Source organism: Talpa europaea (assembly GCF_964194135.1).
Source record: "Talpa europaea genome assembly, chromosome: 11".
In the NCBI taxonomy this organism is placed as follows: domain Eukaryota; kingdom Metazoa; phylum Chordata; class Mammalia; order Eulipotyphla; family Talpidae; genus Talpa; species Talpa europaea.
The window spans coordinates 61045878-61062279 of record NC_140078.1 but is presented as its reverse complement, the minus strand read 5'-3'; the positions used below and the strand labels follow the sequence as shown (position 1 = coordinate 61062279).

At 45.5% G+C, this 16402-nt stretch overlaps 1 protein-coding gene across 2 annotated transcripts in view; it reads left to right on the top strand.

The window, feature by feature from the left end:
* PTPRG (protein tyrosine phosphatase receptor type G) overlaps window positions 1-16402 on the top strand; it is a gene marked incomplete at both ends in the record, with an annotated part of 658283 nt that overhangs the window by 557876 nt on the left and 84005 nt on the right. For both annotated transcript variants that reach the window (XM_084246972.1, XM_084246971.1), the window contains 2 exons: window positions 10650-10834; window positions 13889-13997. In XM_084246972.1, coding sequence (XP_084103098.1) covers window positions 10650-10834; window positions 13889-13997 — 294 coding nt within the window. The remainder of the gene's footprint in view (window positions 1-10649; window positions 10835-13888; window positions 13998-16402) is intronic.

The following is a 16402-nucleotide window of genomic DNA, read 5'->3' as shown; positions in this document are numbered from 1 at the left end:
GAAGCTGTCATAGGTGTACCCCTATAATCTGGTAGGTGCAGATGCCACATCTGGGTGTGGAAACTCGGTTGCACTCCAAACAGTGGGCCTCATCCTGTGGGCCCTCTGAGCCAGAACTGAGAACAAATAAGAGAGGTGTTTAGGAGTAATCAGAGGTGGTTCCAAGCTAATAAGGTGAGTGTCAGGAGAGAGCCAGGGCGCTTCTTTTAAGCCGTGGTGACACCTAATTCTAAGAGAAGAATTGCTTTAAGGAACAAACTGAAAGAGGAGGGCATTCTGACCTGTGGGATCATATGCATCTGGAATCAGTGATTTAAGTAACAGCCTGGCTCAACCCATCAGTGTGGGTCACTGGTTGATCTCTGGACCTGGTCATTGGATCAGTGATAAAGACGGCTCCTAGATCTCGGAGGTGTTTAGATAGTAGCCTCGCATTGCTGAGCAGCTATGGGACCCTGAGTGCTTCTTCATAATGCAGGGGTCTGTAACATCTCTGCAGTGGGTAGTAGATCAAGTTCAACTACAAGGGTGCTTGACATTTGACACCATGAGTCTGTGCCCTGGTCTCAGTACAGACCCTCAGTTGAACTGTTGCCTAGAGCAGGGCAGCAGCAAAGGTGGAAGTTACCAGGAAAGGATGTGTGGAAAGGATGTTGTTCTCAGTTCAAGGCAGGTAGAACCACTTGGCCCTTTTGGCAGGAAATCTTCAAGTTGAAAGGGAGGGAAGGGCCGTGGAGAGAACCCAGCCTCCCACCCAGTGTCCCAGAAGCAGCTGTTGTCACGTTGGGCTGGGAAGATGCATCGTTCTGAACTTGGCGACCTCCCTTAGCGCCGAGTTGAACAATGCATCTTCCTGCCCAGGACATGGACACCTCCTCAGGCCTCAAGCTCTCAGAGGAAGGGGGATATTACATTGGGGAAAAAATGATTCTGAGGTAGGAGAGATCAGGAATAGCATCATGTGGGAATCAAAACCGTCTGCTTGGAAGCCTGGAGATTCATGTTTCTGCCGCCGTCTTCCCTGACGCTGGCGGCTCTGTTACAAGCACGGAAAAGCCAGCCGATGGATTAAGAGTTTTCAAAGCTGCTGTCTTCCATGACAGTTGCCACTCAGAGTGCCTGAAACTCAGTTGTTAGGCTGAGAAACTGAAGTGCACACCAGTCATATTCGTGGGGATAGTCAGGATGCTATTGTGATGTAGAAAAGAACTCCATGGGTGCATGAGAAGAACCCAGTTATCCCTCCTGAGTAGGGACACCCCAGTTCTCTACCTTCTGTGACCTCCTTTACATTCACACAGGCACAGTGTTTCTCGTATTTCTGGTCACTTCTAGTTGTGGGGGTGGGAAGACCTGCACCTCTGCAATCCTCTGCAACACCAGCTGGGTGTCCTGCAATTTGACTCCACTCTGTCATTATCTCCCTGGAGATAGTGTTAGATTCCACAGATTGAGGTCTCGGTCCCCCAAGACTGTTGCTACCCACTTCAGATGCCAGCCACAGGTAGTAGGACGGACCCCAGGTTACCCATAACTTCTACTTAGTCTGGCTACAAACCAGCAATTCCCACAACACTATTCTTTGGTTCCATTAGTTTGCTAGTATGGTTCACAGAACTCAGGGAAACACTCACTTTTGCTAGTTTATTAAAGAATAAAAGATACAGATGAAGAGATGTGAGGGGGAAGGTCTGGATGCCCAGGAGCTTCTGTCTCCGGGAGTTGGGGTGCCTCATCCTGCTGGTATGTGGATGAGTTTGCCGATCTAAAAATTTTCCAAAGCCTGTACTTTGGGTTTTTTAGTGAAGAATTCCTCATTTGGCCATGTTGATCATTAACTCCATTTCCAGCCTGCCCCTCTTTGGAGCATGGGGGTGGAATTGGAAACTCCAAGACTTTAATCTTGGCTTGATCTTTGTGGTGACCAGCCTGCACCCAGAAGCAGTCCAGAGTGGCCATATTAGAAGAAAAGATGGTCCTACTGCTCGTATCACTTAAGAAATTATATAGGTTTTAGGAACTTTGTGCCGCAAAGTGGAGGCAGAGACAAATATGTATTTCCTGTTATCTATAACTGGTTACATCCTCTACTGCATGAGTTTCCTTTCAGTTTTCCCATCCCAGTGCCTTCACAGGCTGGTTTTTCTGTCTGACATATCCAAACCTCCTTCCTCCCCGCTCACTTGATAAACACCTACTCCTTGTTCAGATTTCAGTGTAAATATCACTTGGCTCAGTAAATCTTTCCTAACCAACCCTCCCCCCTCCCCAAATCTCCTAAGTCCCTTTACTCAGCCTTTTTTACAGACTTGCTATAATAATTTCCTTAAAAGCATGTAACTTTTCCATGCCTGGTGCAGAGCATGTTTAACCTCTGTGGTGCCATGCACCCCTTAGCCATCTGGCAGATCCCATGAATTCTCATACTGATGGTTTTAGATACATAAAGTAGTGTAGTTGCAAAGGAAGCCAATTAGCCTCCAATGGTATCATAATTTTTTAAATTATGAAATAGTAATTTATCAGCTCGATGAAGGCATTGGATGATAAAATCTAGCAGCAGGTCTAATAATCATTGTAATTTTGAAATAATGAGTGTGAAGGGGAAAACTTCAGATATTGACAACAACAGTAATCTAATAGGAATAAATCAGTAATTTCTACTGATGTCACACTCACCTTCAGGTCAGTCACCTGAAGGGGACCTGCTCACCTTCTGTGGTTTGTTGCCAACATTTGAAATATAAGGAAATAGTAAATATTAATTTAGAGGTTAATAAAAATAAAAATACATTTTTTCCCATTCAAGTTCACAAATCTCTGTGAATTCTGTCCAGATCCCTTAAGGATCCCAAGATTAGAACTCTATTTGAGGAAGATTAAGTGTTTAATAGACTATATCCCCTCTGGGCTATAATCTCAAGATCTTAGGGGCCTTGTCAGTCTGTGTTCATCTTTGTTCCTACTTCCTTCTCGAGGTCCTGGCATATAGCAGTTGCTCAATAATTACTTAACAGTAGCTCCTCCTGATCACACACTTTCTGTATGTCAGCACACATTCGTGCATTTACCCAGGATCATGCCGCTGGTATGTCCAGAACTGAATCAGTCTGACTCCTGAGTGATTAAGTGAATGAATGACTGGCTTGGGTCTCAGTCTCGTCTCTAAAACAGAGGAAATGATGGAACCAGCAGCCCCACAGAATTACCGTGAAGACTTGATGACGTAATTTGTGAAATATGTTCACTCAGCCCAGTGCCAGATTCATCAGAGAGGACCCATTAGTGTTAGCAAAGTCAGTGCTGAAGGGCACAGAGGAAGGGCCTTGGGGGTGGCAAATTTTGGCCCTACTGCATACATTTCCAGCATCCCCATGATAGATTAAAAGAGCATGAGCTTAGTTTGCATTTCTGATGGGGGGAATTGGTGATTGGATGCATCGATTTTAGAGGGTCTTGAGGACTTGGAAGCTGCTTTGGAAATTGTCAAGAGATAACCACCCCCCCCCCACCTTTCCTCTCTCCCTCTCCCACTTCCTCTCTATCTCTCTCTTACTCTCTCTTTCTCATTTGTCATTGATAATAGAAAGGACCCCAACTCAGCTTGAGAGTCTTTGAATAAGGAGGAGAAATTTCCCAAAAAATGACCTCAGGGAGGAATTTCTCTTCTTTAAAAGGCTAAATCAAAGAGATCTAGACCAGAGGCAGAAAAGAGAACAGGAAGGAAGTTTGCATAAAGGTTTGGTAACCTGCCCTGGAAGCCATGGACGTGAGGCTGCAGGAGCGATACAGAGCACCTGTGTAGGGCTGTTCTCTCCTTGTAAGCACCAAGGAAGCTTCCCCACATCTTTATCTTGCAGATAGGAAAGCAGATGTGGGAGGTGTAAGTGGATAGAACATACATGATCACCCCTGTGCATTCCCCACTTTTCTGGTGTGGAATATGAGAGACCGAGTTCCAGTTCTGAACCCTTCTCCTGCTCTGTGACCTTGACCCAGCCCAGTGACTTGGCCTCTCTGGACTCCAATGTCCTCATCCATCTTTAACGGGGAGAGTTGAACCCACCTCTTGGATTCAGGTGTGTGTCTGACTGCCTGTCTGTCTGTTGTCTATGGATTGTCTGAGATGAATGCATGGGGTCTGGCCTCTGGCATGTGCTTGACAGCAAACAACTCCAACTGGACACTATTACAGTGTTGTAAATCCCAAAAATGCCAGAGCTGGGTCCTGTTTGCATTTCATCCTTGTGGTTTCTGACACCTTTGTCAGAGTGATTTCCCTTTCATGAGCCCTTGGGTGGAGACAGAGGAGGTAGCCCCTCAAGCACCAAGATTCCAGGTTTGCAGTCTTAATGTGGTCTGCTTTGGGGATTTCGTGTTTACCTAGACCTCTTTGATATAGCCCTTCAAAAAGAGAAATCCTTCCTTGAGGCGATTTCTTTGGAAACTTCCCCTAAAGGACTCCATATTCAAGGGTTCTTGAGCTGAGCTGGGGCGATAAAGAAATGACAGGCATTTAAGCTGTTCGAGGCAAGGCTCACGGCTGTGTTCCTCTTGAATAGTTCCCTTCTGCTTGTTAGAGGAGATAGTGCTCCTTCCCTCTTTCCTGCCAGGCAGGTCCCAGGGGGAGGCATCTCCCTGCCGTCCTCAGCTGACTTAGGCAGGCCCTTCCCTCAGACCCCACCCTGTGTGGTATATGATGTCATGCCTCTCCCCCCACCCCCCAAAGGCAGCAGTTTGGCTTCTGTTGACGAGCATTGTGAAAGAGTGAACAGCACCGAATGGCAGCGTTTAAGCAGGGCCATCTCTGATTCCTGCTCGATAGTTAACCTGTTGGCTCAGGTGTGAAACTTGAAGGAGGGTGGCCCTGGAGGATCTTGTCCAAATGCTTTAAGGCACTTGGAAGTTAGACCGACTTTTAGATAGAATTACCACATTCGTTTATCCATGTCCCCAAATGAAGAGGATTGGAGGTGGGGGCAAGGACCCAATCTTTTCCTTCTGGTATTGCTGAGAAAACATCCTTGACGTTGATTTAGAATCAGAGGACCTTGGGTGCTCTGCTAGATGCCTCTTCATTATTTAACAAAGTCTGGGATCATAATTAAAGGTGGTTCAGAATGAAGGCAGAAACTCTCAGAGCTGGCACTGAGAGCATCATTTGAGATGCTTGTGAAAAGCAATCAGACCCCGGTGGGAATGTAATCAGGCCCCTGAGAAGGGGAAGGCTGATGTCAGGAGCACCTCAGAGGGGATATTTGTTTAGAGAGCTGGGTATGGCACTTCCCACATGGTTAAAAAGCTTCAATTTTATGTATAAGGATTTATCAGGCTCTGGCAGGCTCCCCTGTGTTAGGTGCAGTTGCAGGGGTTGTCAAGGGTATGGGGTACCTGATGTGCCTCCAGCAGTGTTCTTGGTGTTAATTTCAGGCAAACAATCGTGGGCCACCTGGCACTTGTGGGTGAAGCAGGCTGGATAAAGACAGTGTGGAGTGGTGGGGAGTGTGGCAAACCAGAGCTAACATACTCTCAGTTTATAGGGTGGGGAGTTACTATGCTGCTCCAGGCAACCACTGCTATCTATAAATGCAGGCCCAGTTGTAAAAGTTGTCTTTCTATGAAAATTTGTCCTTTTCAAAAACACTGTATAGGCCCAGAGACTTGCTTGTGTATATCATTGGGCCCAAGGCCCACAAATTCTGGTTTCACCATAGTGTTCTCTGCAATCCTCACCCCCACCCTGTGAAGAGGATCTGCTGAGTACTAGTCAGCCACTTTACAGTGCAAACACAAGAGACTATATGAGCCTGGCTGCAAAGCTCATACTTTATTATTATGCAGTAGTCCCGCCTTGTTCATAGTTACATATTCTGAGATTTCAGTTCCCACAATCAATCGTGGTTTGAAAATATTACCTACAATAAGACATTTTAAGAGGGAAAGAAACCATATTCATATCACTTTCATTATAGCAGATTGTTCTAATTGTTTTATTCTACTAGTTATTGTCAATCTCTTCCTGTGCCTAATTTACAAATTAAACGTTATCATAAGCATGTATGTGTAGGATCATATATAGTATATAAATTATTCAGAACTATCCATGATTTCAGGTATCCACTGAGGGTTTTGAGCATATCCCCTAAAAATAAGGGGAAGATGCTGTGCCACTTTTCCCAAACCATTCTATAAAATTCCACTGTGCCGCTTTTATCTGTTTTTGTGTTTGGAATTTTGAGGGTGGTTTCGTTTCAAGGAAGCATTTCCATCACTGAAAAGAACAAAGCTTGGAGCATGAGGTTCTTTGGGAGCATTGGTCATCTCACCTCCCCCAGCCACCAAGCATGCTGGGATTTTTGTCACTTCCATCGACGGAACACATTTTCTGGTTGGCAAGGCATCCATTAGTGAAGGTGTGAATTAGATCGGGACAGACTCCTTGCATCAACTTGGAGCTCCTGAGGGTGACCCAGGAATAGATTGTGTGGCACCGATTTTGTACATGGGAACTTTATCAGTGGTCCTGACTGAAGAGCAAAATGCTTTCCTGTGTTTCGTCAGCAAAACTTGAGGCCCTGTCACAGACACTGGCGATAGGGAGTTTATTCCCTGCTGTAAAAATACTTTCAATCCAGTTAAACAGAGGGGTGGACTGATCATGAGGATGTGGTGTGACAGGCACTTTGAGGAGAGACAGAGTTGTTCTGGGAGCTCAGGCGGCCTGGAATCTGACCTCTGGAAGGGGAGCTAATGATGAAGCCCCACCTTTTAGGAGGCCAGTGTGGGTGGGGATTAGGCAGAGATGAGGGAGTGAGAAGGAAGGGTGGGAAGTGAAGGTGCTGGAAATGTGGAAGAGGGTCTAGTCACACAGGAACTGAGGACCCAGATATACTAAGATTTATTTCATCCACCCAGTTCTTTCAGCCAATGTTTATTAAAAACCCACTGTGTACCAGGCTGTGTCTCAGAACCAAGAATACTGGAACAAACAAGCCTGGAGGATGAAGCTCACATTCTGGTGGGAAGACAGAATTCATTCTAGGTGGTCAGTGAAGCCAGGAATATAACTCTGCATGGTACTAAGTACTAGGGAGAATCTCCGCTCTGTAAACGATGGGCCTCTCAGACTGTCCTGAGGAGCAGAATTTGGTATTCAGAATATGGTGCAGTTGATAAATATATTTCAGATAAGGATTTGGCCTCCCTTAATCTTCCAGGTCTGCAGTCAGCAAACCATGGACCCCCTGAAAGTTGACAAGTCAAAACTTACCCACCATCAGCATGACTTTTTGTAGTCATGAGCTGGAAAATGGTTTTCAAATTGTAAACAGTTGGGGAAAATCATAGGAGAAGAATATTTCATGACACATGAAAATCACAGGACATTGCAAGCTCATTTGTTTATGTATTGCCTAGGCTACTTCTGCATTTCAAAGGCGGAGCTGAGTCTTTTCAACAGAGATCATATGGCTGCAAAGCCAAAAATATTTACTCTCTGGCCTTTTATAGGAAAAGTTTCCCCAGCCGTGTTCTAGTCCTTCTGGTATCTGCAGGCACCTCCTCCAAAGCTGGCCCAGGAAAACCCTCCCCTGTCAGGAATTGGGGGCAAAGGAGAGTTGAGAAAAATTCCTGTTCCAGCTACTCTCCCCATAGGTCAGGACTTGGTACTCTTTAGGTGCAAACCCCTGATAAACTCTGATGTTCGGTCTGGGACACAAAGGGGTGATCCCTTGTGTGAAGCTGGGCCTGCCTCCATTGCCAGCTTAACACAGTATTTTCTAGTACATTGAGATATATAATGCCAAGCTTCATTCAAAGCAGTGATACCAAGCTCAGTTTATTGACAGGGAAATATTTTGAGACATATTGAATAAAGCAGAACAACAACAGAAAACTGTTACTGTGTTATAACATTTCAGTTTCCATTTGTATATGCACTTTTACATATATATGCAGAGCTATCTGGATGTTCAGTCCCCAGAAAGTTGACAATAATTATCTCTGAGTGGTGGGATTTAGAATGATTTTTTTTTTACTTTTTTCTTACATTTTTATACTAGTTAGGTTTCTTTTTTAAAGTCTTAAAATGAATCATCTTAATCAGTAAAGAAAAACATAGCTATTTTAGTTTCAAAGAATAAGTAAGAAGAATGGGTACATCTGCACGTGGGTGATGGAATTATTTATGTGATTATGATGTAATTGTTAGTGATATTCATCCCTATACAGCTTACCACTAACTGGAGCAGGGAAGTGATGGCTTCAGAATAAGGAAGATTAATAAGCATATGGTAGGAGGTGGGAAGCGATGAAAAAGTCAGGAAATCTGATCTGGTCATCAGCATGAGAGATGGAAATTTCCCAGTATATAAATCTCCAAATTTCTTTGGTGCATTGGGAAGATTGGGGTGTAGATCTTTTCCTGATCTCCCCCTCCTTCTTCCCTCATCTACCCCCCCCAATACACCCCCCACCCCCCACCCCCCCAATACACACACTTTCTGTGCTGCTATCTCCAGAAACTATAAGGCACTTACTAAGTTGGGGTATTTAAAAATGGTACATTAGCGCCACCTGGTGCCCACACTCTGTCGCTTCCCCTCCAGTGTTTCTGGAAGCCCCCCTTCAGATTCTTTGATGTCCCAGCTCTGGTGGCATTTGCTTGGCAGGCATCGTGATGCCTCCCGGGGTTCTGCAGGGCAATGGGAATGCCTCATTAATTTATCTCTTCCTCCTGTCTCAGTCGCCCAAAGCCAGTCTCTTCCACTGAAGCGCAGCTTGGCAGTTGAAGAGCAAAAGGATACCTCCCTGTCAAAACCAATCTCTGCTTTTCTCCAGCAGCCAGGCCCTAAATCTGGGTCTGTGCTCCTCTGGCAGGGAAGCTATTGTGCTCCCCAGGACTGCCTTGGGCTTGAGCTCTTGGGGAGTCTGGCTTATGGGGAGCTCTTTGGTGTATAGTTAGGCCCTAGGAGGTGCCAGAAGCAAGCTTGGAAAATACCTCCCCTCCATCTGTCCCATCTGGCTTGCAGTGTTAGGGCCACATATGTGATCCTTGGGTGAATCTTCAGCTCCTCCCTTTGGACCAGTAGTTCTCAAACAGGAACATCCTTCCCCCGGCATTTGACATTTTCTGCAGACATATTTATTTGTTGTAACTTGGGAGGGAAATACTACTGGCATCTAGTGGGTAGAGGCATGGCATGCCCCTTGACATCCTACATACGCAGGTCAGCCCACCTCCCAAGAGCAAAGAACGGTCTGATCAAGAGGTCGTAGTGCCGAGGTTGGGAAAACTGCCCTAGACGGTAAGCCCCTGGAACCAGAACCACAGGCCCTAGGAAAGGGCACAATTCTGACTAGCTAGTCTCAACCCTTTAATAGGTTTACCCCTAGACAGATGCAGAACGTTCCAGCCACAAGACAAAAAAGGCTCATTAGCCTGGCTGCTCGTTACCCCCCACCTCAGGATAATCACACAAGGTTCTCTGGTCCAGAGAAAAGTCATCCCTTTTTTTTGTACCTTTGCTATTAAATCACCTAGAGTCTCATTTTAAGTTGTAGTTGTTTGCACACTAATCTATTCACAATAAAATTTCATCTACAATTTAAGTTAGTCCACATTCCACAAGTCAAATGGCCTGGCTTCCTCCGAAAGTCCATCCTGGAATAAATAGCCAGGTGACTGCTAATGCAGCATAGGATGGGGTGGGGAGAGGGAGGGGGCTGCACACAAACTTTTAGAGATATTTGGAGAAATTCAAGTATTGACTGTGTGACATGATATTACTAAATTAATGTTTATTTTCTTAGGTATGATAATGGCAACCTAGGTGGCCATGCATCACTTAACGCTGGGATACATCCTGAGAAATAAGTCCTTAGGCGATTTTATTGTTATGTGACATCGTAGGGTATAATTACTGACACCTGGATGGTACACCTGGCTGTATACACGGCTGTGTGACACAGCGTGTGGGGACCCCCATCTGACACGCAGCCCTTTGTTGGCCAAACATGATTGATTTCTTAGCTCAGGCTGCTGTAACAAGAACCACTAACTGGGTGGCTTACAGAGCACGGAATTGTATTTCTCATAGCTCCAGAAGTTGGGGGTGGGAGGTTGATCCAAGATCCAAGTGTTGGCCGATTATTTGCCTGGTGGGACTGCTTCCTGGTTCACAGTGTTCTTCCTGCTGAGTCCTCCCACAGTGGAATGGGCTGTCTTTTATAAGGATACTCACTCAGGAGGCCCCACCCTCATAATCTGATCTCCTCCTCCCAAACACTCACCTAATACCATGGCAATGGGTATCACGTTTTAATGTGAATTTGGGGGGTGCACAGTCCACTGCAGTTACATGGAGGATTGGCCTTTTTCTGTAGATGATACAACCCAGAGTATTTAGGAGTCACTTGTCAAGACATCTGCAACTTGCTTTCAGTGACAGCAGGGAAACTGGGGGGGTGTAAAGGGAGAGAGGGAGAACAGATGTGCAAATGTTAGCAGTAGGAGGAGCTTAATGAAGGGAGTATGGGCAGGTACTAGGATATCACCTACTGGAAGTTGGAACCTTGAAGAAGACACGGGTTAGCCACTGACTATGCCTTGTGCCTGGAGGCCCCCTGAGCTTGTCCGTATGTGTGTTCAGTTTGCAGCTCTCCACCCATCCACATGAAGGTGCAGCCCCTGAACCAGACAGCCCTGCAGGTTTCCTGGAGCCGGCCCGAGACCATCTACCACCCACCCATCATGAACTACATGATCTCTTACAGCTGGACCAAGAATGAGGACGAGAAGGAGAAGACATTTACCAAGGACAGCGACAAAGATTTGGTAAAATCTCCCTTTCCCAGTGGGGTGCTTGCTGCTCTTTCAGTTATGGGGTTCCTTGCTGCGCCTCCCTGCTGGACACCACTGTGTCCCCAGCCCCACATGCCTGTACTTGCCATGGGCTGGGCTGCAGAGCAGTGGACTGTACCCTGAGTCTGCCAGGCTCCATCCTGCCCTGACACTTAGACCAGGCCACCAAGCAAAACTAGTCAATTTCTTTATAATTGGGCCCTTCAAAACTGACTGCTTTTTCTTTCATTAGTTTAAAAAAAAAATAGCCTCCATTAAGTCCTTTTCATCTGGTAGGGTTCCTGTAAATATTAAATTATGCAAATGTCCAACAGGTCCTGGCTCTTAGAAAGCACTACATAAGTACAAGCTGTTATTCTTACCATTATTCCTCTTCCTCTCCTCCCACTCCTGCTACGCTCACCACCAGCTGGCCGGGTCCTCTCCACTCCCTCTCGTCACAATGGCTCTGCCTCGTACATTCCCATTAGCCGCTTGACCCCATCTCAGACACTGTGATGTCTGATCTCACATGGAGGGCCAGATTTGGCCTGTGGGCTGTAGCTTGCCTGACCCTTGTAGTACACCAGTGGTATTCCTTCTGTATTCTATCCATGCCCAATTCAACTTCTCACCTTAAAAGTGACATAAATGTTAAGTGGCCAGCCCCCAAAGAGGCCAACAACAGATGTTTGAGAAGCCATCTTCCCCCTTAAGAGCAAACCCTCACAAGCACTAGTCTGTAACTCTTTGCACAGAAACTTAATGTGACACACATTTGGGTTTGAAAGCTCGTGTTTATTGTTCATCAAAGGGAGGCTTTGGAACCCTGAAGCCTGCAATTGTATATGCACGTGAGAAAAGCAATAGCACCGAGTAGGAGTCTTCATGGCTGTTAATCACTTTTTCCCTCCAATTCAGAGTCCCCGGGGCCAGTTCAATCAGTTATAGAATAATACTCTTTGAATTCCTTTAGATGAAGATTCTTTTACTTCATTTCCATTTATATTTTCAATTTTCCTATTAGACATTGTTATCTGGGCCACATTAGGGAATGATGAGCTTCACAAAATCAGAGGACTCTTTTAAAAGGCACCCAAGGTTATGATGTATTTTGACCCTTCTCTTGTCACTACCGGAAGTCCATAAGGGGCTTTTCTCTTTCTGAAGTAAAGATGGCTTGCATTAATCAGCAGAAACTATCGAGATGCTTATGCAGTTTCTTGTTCTAAGTAGAAAATAATTAAATATGCAAAGATGAATAGATACTGCCTTGCAGCAAATTCTAATAAATCCCTGCATAGATGGAGCGAAAATTTTGCTCTGAACAGAAGACTGGGTCAGAGGTTTAGAGAACGAGGCATAAATTAGTTTCAGAGAAAGAGAGAGATGTAGACAATAACATGCTTTGACAGCAAGTTCTTTTTTTTATAAGAATTTCGAAGGTTGGTTATTTTCTTTGGGGACACACAAAATTAATTTTAATTCCTCAAGAAGTCAAGAGTGCTGACTTAGTGGCAACAAAGCTATTCTCTAACTTATGGTTACTGTGACCCAGAAACCTAAAAGAATATTTATGTAGCACTTTCCAGTTACAACCCTCTTCCACATCCTCACTATAAACCTGTGGTGGGTGTTACTACCTACCTTTTCCAAAAGAGAAAACGGAAGCTAACAGTTAAATAACATGGCTCCCACCCACAGCTCTTACCAGGAAGCTGTTTTCTAGGCAACAGCAGCAGGTTAGACCACAATTACCTTTTAATACCTGGTCAGAGGTTTTTAATAGCTATGTGGGGAAAACCCACTCAATGGTTAAGCACACATAATTGCTTTCTCTATTTGGTCCAGAATATATGTTTGGATGACAGGACACTCATCCTTTAGGAAATCTTTGAAAATCAGTCTTTTCTTGTTGTTAAATACTCCCTGCTTTTTAGGTAGTCTCTAATCCCCAATTTTAAAAGGCTCTTGGAATAAAGCTTTGAGGAATGGGAATCTGGATTTAGCAGGTGATGTTTCACCAGGAATGGGTTGACTTTTTCTAGAATGGGTCAGATAGTAAAGATTTTAGGCTTCACAGGTCATAAGGTCTCTCTGTGGCAACTACTCAACCCTGCCAATCGAGGGTGAAAGCACATTAGACAATGCATAAATAATAGGCTTGATTGTGTACCCATAAAACTTTATTTACAAAAACATATGGAGGGCCAGATTTGGCCTGTGGGCTGTAGCTTGCCTGACCCATGTGGTACACCAGTGGTATTCCTTCTGTTGCTTAATATGGACTATCTGTGAACAAGGCTTGCCTGGCCTTTGTTATCTAGTTCTCTTACAAGGGTGCAGAGGATGGAAGACGACAGCTGGCTAAGAATCACTAAGCTACTAAGCAGGGTTTCAAGGCTAGATCTCAGCCACCTCACCTCCAGCCAGGCATTCTTCCTAGTATCATGCCCCATATCTTTTGTGGTCGAGAAGCCACTGGGCCTTTAAACTACAAAGAAATACATACTTGGAGATTTTATTAATGATATTCAAAACTTTGCTGGCATCTGGAAATTCCATGTGCTTGATAATTCTAGAAGACATCTAGGACATACAGTTTATAAAGTATTTTAAAGAAGCCCAAGCTTGGGCCTCCCCTGGTGGCGCAGCGGTTGAACGCTGGGCAGCGAGGCTGCCCACAGCCTCTGCAGCGCCGGTTCGTTCCCCGGCCCTGGCGAGAGTCCCACAAAAAAAAAAAAAAGAAGAAGAAGAAGAAGAAGAAGCCCAAGCTTGTGAGTCCCTGAAGGGTAGAAGACATGGTCGAAACCAGTCAAGAATAAGAATCCAAGGCTGATTTTGCTATTTCCCTTCTCCTGTCTATTTGAAAGTGAATTCCCAGGCAAGGTTATTTCTGAATGCTTCTCCTTTCATAATGAACCTTTTGTAGGGGGGCGTGGTATCTGTCAGGCTCCGCCAGGTATCCAGAAACCTACCAGTGCCCCTTACCATCACTTTAGCTTTGGCCTCCCAACAAGTCATCACCTCTTCTTTCTTCACCAACAGAAAGCCACCATTAGCCATGTCTCACCTGATAGCCTTTACCTGTTCCGCGTCCAGGCCGTGTGTCGGAACGACATGCGCAGCGACTTCAGCCAGACGATGCTCTTTCAAGGTGAGGCCGGTTTCCCCACTGTCTGGCCTGAGGTGGCCCTGAACCCCTTCCTTCTTTATGCTTTGTCTGTTTTCCTCTCAAGGTGCTTGGACAAAAGAAAGCAAGCCTGGCCTGAGAATCAGTGTGGGGTCTTCCATCACACCTGGGAAGCATTGGGAATGTAGGCCTCTCATATGGGGGCTGGGGGGTGCTCCTAGGCCAGAAGTGGGAGGAAAAGCAAAGTGTTGATTTGGGTTTTTATGATTACTTTTCAACTGTGGTGAAAGAAGTATTTGGATCTCCACCCACCCGTTGCCTGTCACTGTCACATCACAAAAGCACGTCCGGGTCCCACTCTCAGGGAGTCTTTCTGGGTTTCTAGCATTACCCAGTAGCTGACATCCAAACAGGTCCAGTCTCCCCTCTGGCCTGAGGGTCCTTGAGCTTGAGATATTCGTTCCTGCTGGTTTAGTCACTGGTATAACATCCCAGAGCCTGCACTCAGGTGAGGAAGTAGGGTGTTTTACCTCGATACACAATTTAAAAGTGCACCAAAAATCCCAGTGACCGAGATGTGTAATATTTAAAAAAAATATTTTTCAAAGCAAAAACTTCATGAACAGGGCCTCCCCAGCGGCACAGCGGGTTGAGCGCCGTGCTGTCAAGCTGTCCACAGCCTCTGCAGCACCAGTTTGATTCCCGCCTGCCAGGATCCCACATGGCACGGCAGACCTCTCCTGTCTCACCCCCTGCTCCCCTCAGCAGTGTATTTCAGTCAGTCTGCCTGTTATGTTCCCCTCTCTGTCTCTGGTGAATCCTCTCATCCTGTGGTATCTCTGACCTGTGCCCCAGCTCTGGTATAAATAAATAAATCTTAAAAAAAAAATGAACAAAATACCAGAATTTTAAATAAAGACAGAATCCACCTGTCTTACTTGCAACAACGTAATCCTAGTCCTGGTTCCAACAAAACTATATTTACAAAGCAAGGCAGCCATCCTGTGACCTGGAGTTCGCAATTTGGTTTTGTGACCTGCACGCGCACCCGCCTGGAGTGGGGGACCAGGCCTTGGGCCCTGATCTGCCAGCCTTTGTCCTCCCTGAGAAACCTACACATGACCTTTTTAGTTTATGGTTCTTGACCTTTTTGAGTCGGTTACTAGGAAGTTTTGAACCTTACCCCTGGAATATGTGAATTTTGCACCTACTGTAAAACTTGTAGGCTAGGGACCAGCAGCAGCCACTTCATCTGAAAGCCTGTGAGAAATGCACATTTCTGGGCCCCTCCCAGCCCAATGGCTTCATAATTGCTGAAGGTGGGAACCAGGAATCTGAGTTGTTGTTGCTTTTTAAGATTTGTTTTTATTTATTTATGCATACAAAAACTGGGGTGTATGCACCCCAGAGGTGCAGGGGTGGGGGCGGTGGTGGTGAGAGAACTCACCAGAGACAGAGTGGGCAGCAGAACAGGCAGATTCACTGAAATATACTGCTGACGGGAGCGGTGGGCATGTCAGGAGTGGTCTGCTGTGCCATGTGGGTAGCTCTCTGGCTGGGGATCAACTCAGGCTGCAGTGGCTGGCGATTGCTTGATAACTCTGAACTTTAACCCCCTATACCACCAGAATCTGAATTTTAACAAGATGGCCTGGGTGATATGTGCTGGTTTAGAACTGGGACCTTGGAATGAGGGCCCAGGTTTGAGTCCTGGCTGCCCCTTGGTGTTCCTGTCACTCGGAGAAGGTTCCCTAACTTCTGACCTATAGTTTCCTAATCCAAAATGTGCTGGTGTTAACAGTACTAGTCTCTCAGGTCCTGGTAAAATGCCATAGTGTGAGGCACACACACGTGTTAAGTAATCAGCATCATGCCTGGTTCCGACTATAAACGCCTCCCTTTTATTAGATTTGACATAAAAAAAAAATACATGATGATCCTAGGTAAGAAACCATTCAGCCTGGCTCCCCTCCAAGGATTCCTTCTAGCTTTATAATTTTGTGTTTATATTTTAATATTCTTTGCTAATCTTCACCTTGATCACATCCTTCCATTTAAACTAATTGAAATGAACACAACTGCATTTTTTTTCCCCACAAATAAATCACACTGCATGTGTCTACCTGTGCCCTGAATGTGTGGTCCCCTTGGCCTATGTTGAGAAGGGACCTCAGGTCTAGACAGGATCTGTGCCAGCCAAGGCGAGAAGGAAGGGAAGGCCAGGTTGGGGGTTCACTGAGACTCAGGCCTGGGAACTGTTCCCTCCCATGTGCTCTAACCCAGAGCCTGGAATCTGCAGAATTGCTTCTCCTGATTAATAGGCCCCTCAACTTGCTGGCTTCTGCATAGACTTTGAAAAATTAAATGTTTGTAATGTAATGTAATTCAAAAAGGCCTTGTCAGCTATAAATTCAGGGAAATGGAATATT